The sequence below is a fragment of the Armigeres subalbatus genome, chromosome 2 (assembly GCF_024139115.2).
Source record: "Armigeres subalbatus isolate Guangzhou_Male chromosome 2, GZ_Asu_2, whole genome shotgun sequence".
Lineage (NCBI taxonomy): Eukaryota > Metazoa > Arthropoda > Insecta > Diptera > Culicidae > Armigeres > Armigeres subalbatus.
This window is the reverse complement of record NC_085140.1, coordinates 201,428,231-201,434,308: the sequence shown is the minus strand read 5'-3', so window position 1 is coordinate 201,434,308 and position 6,078 is coordinate 201,428,231. Positions and strand designations below refer to the sequence as shown.

Below are 6,078 nucleotides of genomic sequence, written 5' to 3'. Positions count from 1 at the left end.
GGCATTGTTTATAGCAAATTTGTATTTCTTATAAAAGGTAATCGAGACATCTAAACGTTAACCTTTTATGTGAGAATGTAGATGAATAAACATCATATTTCAATACACACATGGAATATAATGACTAATATCGACGAGATTCCTCAATGGGAGTGAACATCAGCTCCGGTTTTGACGATTCTAGAGAGGACTTTGTTAATACTGCACCTGTTCAATGCAGCAAAGCCGTGCCATATTGTTTTCGTATATGTTTTCAAAGTTGGTTCTCTGTATCGGGTACTTCTCTTCTATATCTAGGATATCTCTAGCACTTTCAACTAATTCTCTATGGATGAGTTCTACCTTCGCTTGCTACTATTGAGACCGATAACACTAAACCAAAACTGCTTTCTTTGCTTTATCAGTGATTCAGATTGTGTAGACTGTGACTTAAACACAAGTGATGTTGGAGACCTTTGTTTTGTTTCATTCATTGTTTGGGTTGTTAGGGTTATTTTGGACACAGTCATCGTTGCCTGAAATGCATACAAATTAAAAACAGATTTTATTTTGTTAAGAAAATTATTTTGAGTTTTTTAGTGGAATGTCTTCACTTCTCATAAGACGAGTTTGTACAATCCCATTTAATTCCACCACTTAATTGTACCTTGACTGATACGTATTTCGACCTCAACAGTAATGTCGTCTTCAGTGTCTCGTCTCTCATGTACGAGACACTGAAGACGACTGTTGGGTGGTAGTAGTAAAATCCTCAATTTTGTTAATTAACCAATCCGTTGGCGAATATATGGGTTTATTACAAAATTCCTGCCGTGTAAAAATAATTTTAGTTACATATAAAAAAATAGGATGTATGCTTATAACTTACGTTAGTGGATACTACCACTCAACGGTGATTATTTTAATTTTTCGTAGTCGTACTGTGCGTCGTTCTAATTGTAGTCTAGTCATAAGTTTATGTAAGTATTTAATTCATTGAGGTTTTCTTATTTCATTCTCACCTCTACTCGACTCGAGCCTCAACTGTTCCTACAAAGAGGTTCGACGACTGTTACCGCCTAAGAAGAATCCGTAACCTGTTTAGCGACTTCAGGATTCACAGATTAGTTTTAGTCTTGTAATTTTGTCTTAGTCACATACTTATATTAATCAATTGCAATATTAATGCATATTTGCCACAGGAAAACCACCTAAACGCACTTGGCAGTAATCGTAGTTTTAGTTAGGATAAGCAACCTCCTAGATTTACGGTTTAGCTCTATAAGTAGATGATAAGTTTTACACTAGTAGTTCGTAAATAGTTTTAAGCACATACTTTTAAGATATAATTCATTCAAATAGGTAGTTCGTAAGTACTTTTAAGATATAATTCAATTAGATATGTAGTTCAATTTTAGCATTCCGCACTTTTGATGCACTACCGTTCTACAGACGAAGGTCAGACCACACAATAGACGCGGTTGTTTACTTGTCTGACCTTCTCTTGATCGCTAGATCTCGCACGGTCCTCCGAACGTGCGATGGGTGTAGAGTGGATGAATTCCAAATTCATGTCGACTTTGCGGGGCGCGTGGGGCTTGATGCTCTCGTCAAAGTAGCGCCGTCAACAGTCCCCCCCGGAATGGGCTCCTGGTTATCCTGATGCCCATTACTCCTAACGCCTACGTCGAGCACAGCAAGCTTCACGGTTGGTCGCTCGTAGATGCCACTGGATGTCTGCACAGCAGCACTTCGGACCTTTCCGTCTGATCCCTTCTTAACAGAAATGACCCGACCTTTGGGCCAGGTGTTCCTAGGGAGCTTCGGGTCTACAATGATGACGATGTCGTTGACACATATGGGCTTCGTCTCTGCAAACCATTTGGTCCTCCGCGTTATTGTAGGGAGATAGTCCCGAAGCCATTGCTTCCAGAACTGGTTTGTTAAGGTTTGAGATAGCTCCCAACCGTACTTGAGCGCCTTCGAGCTATCGTCAAACGCAACCCAAGGTCTTAATCCGTTGCTTGATCCCAGCAAAAAATGGTTGGGAGTCAGCACTGGGGACTGGTCATCGTCCAGCGGAATGCTGGTTAGTGGACGAGAATTGATGATATTCTCGACCTCTGCTAGCATGTTTTCCAGCACTTCATAGGACAACGTCCTATTCGGTTTCAGGTTCGCAAGGTTAGCCTTAACACTGCGTACTAGCTGCTCCCACGATCCACCCATATGGGGCGAGGCCGGGAATGAAGCTCCAAGAGGTGTGTGAGGTAGTGAACTCTTCTGCAAGAAGCTCTTGATCCAAGTTCTGCATGGCATTTTCTAGCTCTCTGCTAGCTCCAACGAAGTTTGTACCCCGGTCGCTAAAGATTACAGCAGGTACCCCTCTCCTTGCCATTACGTTTCTCAGTCCCAGAATGCAGGAATCGGTAGTCATATTGTGTATGATTTGCAAGTGGATGGCGCGAGTGGTTAGACATGTGGCGAGAAGTACCCAACGCTTCTCCTGACGACGTCCAACGGTAATCATAATTGGTCCAAAGTAGTCCACCCCCATATACGTGAACTGTCGAGCGTAGGCGGCCAGGCGAGGTAATGGCAAGTCGCCCATAGCTGGTGGTAGTGGTTGTGCACGATCGTTTTTGCACTGCTGACAGCATCGACGAATCTCATTGTAGGCAGGCTTCAGTCGAGAAATGCTGTATCGTTGGCGCAACTCGTTAACCACGGTATTTTGGGGTTGATGATGATATTTGTTGTGGTAGTGGGATATGATGAGGCGTGTGATGTGATTAGTTCGTGGAAGGATGATTGGATTCACTGCATCCGGATTCACACCGGGACACGCCGAGGTTCGACCACGCACCCGGAGTACGCCATGTTGGTCCAGGAACGGACAGAGATAATAGATTGAACTATTCTTCGGTATCGTCAAGGTAGAATCTTTGGACGCTCTTGTGTTCGATAGTATTGCTAGCTCATCTGCGTACGAACTACCTTGGGCCAGCCGGTACAAGTAGTTTTCAGCCTTTACTAGCTCACCAGCTGTCAATGCTCCAACAGTTCTTTCTTCAGAGCTAGATATCTTCACATTCCCGATGAATCGAAACACGTATGCGCATCGACGTAGAAGCGAAGTCCATTTGGAGAAGTTTTGAGGATCGATGATTGGCTCTGGAAATTTGATGTGCAGCAATAAATGTGGACGTAATTCCTCCGAGGTAGCGTTATCGACGTGTATCTTCACAGGCCATTCTGCTTCTGGAGTTTTGAGAAATTCCGAACCGTGGAACCATCGACTTGTTTTTCTCATATCAGGTACTCGTTTCCACTTTGTTCCATCGTCAGCGACATTATTATTCGTTTGAATCCACTGCCATTCGCTGACATCCGAAGCTTCCAGCATCTCGCTCACTCGGAAAGCGACAAACGGGCTATATCTGCGATGATCGGATTTGAGCCAGCTGATGACGTCGCTTGAATCGGTCCAAAAGAAGCGCCTGTTAATCTTGACGGACAGCGATTGCGCTATGCTGTTCGAAAAACCTTACTCCGATTACGATGGCTTGTAGCTCCGATCGCGGAATTGATAGGAACTTGATAGGTGCAACACGTGTCTTTGATCCTACCAGCGCCGTTTCAATGATGTCTCCTTGCTTGAATCGCAGATATACCACTGCAGCGAACCCTTTCTCACTAGCGTCGACAAAGATGTGCATTTGCACTTCGTTGGTACTATCAATTGATGTAGCGGTCCTATAGCAACGTGGGATTTCTACCGTTGCCACTTCAGGAAGTACCTTTAGCCACTGCATCCACATTCCAAACTGTTTTTCTTCTATAGGATCATCCCATCCGACGGACGTTCTCCATATTTCCTGTAACACCACCTTCAAGAACATTAAGAAATGACCAATAAGCCCCAAGGGGTCGAAGATCATCATCAACGTTCTGAGTGCTTCCCTCTTGGTTGGTCTCCGCTGGCCCGATATAAGCTCTGGATCATAGCGAGGAGAAATCTTGAAGGTGAAACAGTCAGTCGAAGTATTCCACCACATTCCGAGTACCTTTTCCGTAGTGGCTCCTTCCGCCATACTAAGGTCCTTCTCTTCCGTGATTCTCTCATGTAGCGCCTCCAAAACAGCCGGACAGTTTGAGATCCAATTTCTCATGTCAAAGCCGGCTTCAGCATGGATTTCCTTCACGTTCAGCGCGAGATCTATTGCTTCTTGTTCGCTTTCGACGCTTGCAAACATATCATCCACGTAATGTTTATCGACGATGGCTCGAACCGCTGCCGGATGACTTTCCTGGAATCGCTGAGCATTGGTATTTTTCACATATTGTGCGATACTAGGGGCACATGATACCCCAAACGGCAACACCAGCAAAGTGTATATGCTGGGTTCAGCGCTCCCTACATCGTCCCTCCAAAAGAAGCACAGGCGAACGTCTTGTCTCAGAAGAATCTGCAGGTACATCTCCCGGAATATCCCCGCAGATAGCGATGCGAAACTCCCGAAACTGGACGAGAACTGCTAGTAGCGATGTCAAAAGATCAGGGCCTTTGATTAGGAACGAATTGAGGCAAACACCATGAGCAGGAGCAGCGGCGTCCCATACTAGCCGTACCTTACCCGGTTTGTTGGGATTCACAACAGGGAATACGGGCACGAACCATTGTTGAGACTGCTGTTTGTTGAGTTCTGCTTGCGTCAGCTTTCGCACGTAACCCTTATTCACGTAGTCCTTCATCTTCATCCTAACGGTTTCTGCGAGATTATTATCCATTTGCATACGCCGGTCAAGGCACTGCCATCTTCTGAAAGCCATACTTTGGCTATTCGGAAAACGAACGTTGTCGTACTTCCAGAGGAGTCCCGCTTCGTACCTTCCCTCTTTTGGGGTTGTTAGCTTTTCAAGCATATCCAACGCTCGTTGATCTTCATTCGACCGCAAAATCTTTTCCGGTTTTGAAATCCCAAGGCTATCCAGATTGAAGTAGCTTTTCATTGCGGCGCACATAGGAGTACGCAGAGTAAAATCGTGGCCAAAACTATGTCAATCATTTTATTGTCTGTAAATGAATTCAATATACACAGCAAAGTGTATTTTATCGTTTTTATGCTTTTTGCATTCATAGCAGTGCAGTATGACCACTGGTGACGTCAGTTATTGTTATTTGATAAAGCATCACTTGGCGCAAGAACGCTGCCTTTGAAAACTACAGCGTGCTTGCGACGAGCGCCTACCTTTGGATCCGTTATTGAGTATGATCTTTCTTATATTATTCTTCATTCTTTGATTATCATTACTTACAAAATTTTTGGCCTCACTCTTTTTTGGAAGCAAAACATAATTTATGTGAGCTTTGTCGCTCAAATCCAAGATTATTTATCTTTTTGACTAGCTTTTTAGCAAACTTCACTTTATTAAAATACAAATAAGTCACGATTGCGTGAGGATGCGTGAAATGTGTTTTGTGGAGCTTTTTAAGGAAACTCCAATCTTTCCAACGCTGAAAATTTTGTTGCTTGGACGGGTTTGGAACCTTATTAAAAGTTTAATTTTGTAAAACATATTATTGTAAAAAAGGTAGAAAAAAGCTAGCAAATAATATCATGATTATGGATCACCTGAGAACGGTTTCAGATCAATTCATGCTTGAAAACGTTTTACATACTCTCATCATTGATACCTATATTGATTTTCATCTTCAAAATCACTAATAACCAAGAAAAACACGAAAAAAAGGGGACATTTTTTTATGCACAATTGCGATTAAACTTGCATTGAAATTATAGTGAAGTTTTGACAGTCAGCATTGCTTACAAGTAAACAATATGGTTTCAAAAATCCCTTGGCAAATTAGTATTACTATTTGAGAGTTCAAAAACGAAAAATAATATGGAAAAATCTAAAATTTTTGTTTTTGACTTTTGGCCAGGATTTGGGCTGAAATACTCCTCAGTGCGGCGTGCAGATTCTCGTCGGATTCATGCTGACATTCACACACTTTAACAGAATGCACGTTCACGTAATTCCCCTGTCGTTGTGTTCGTGAGGTGTTCCCATAGATGATCCAACCCAAGCGCGTTT

The 6,078-nt window shown here is 43.0% G+C and overlaps 2 protein-coding genes across 2 annotated transcripts; both read right to left on the bottom strand.

The window, feature by feature from the left end:
• Positions 1 to 1,548: 1,548 nt before the first annotated feature.
• Positions 1,549 to 2,112, bottom strand: LOC134209501 (uncharacterized). Its single transcript, XM_062685483.1, has one exon. It carries the CDS (start codon positions 2,110 to 2,112, stop codon positions 1,549 to 1,551), a length of 564 nt encoding a protein of 187 aa, XP_062541467.1.
• Positions 2,113 to 2,170: 58 nt separating this feature from the next.
• LOC134209500 (uncharacterized) lies at positions 2,171 to 3,385 on the bottom strand. Its single transcript, XM_062685481.1, has one exon. It carries the CDS (start codon positions 3,383 to 3,385, stop codon positions 2,171 to 2,173), a length of 1,215 nt encoding a protein of 404 aa, XP_062541465.1.
• Between the last annotated feature and the right edge of the window lie 2,693 nt (positions 3,386 to 6,078).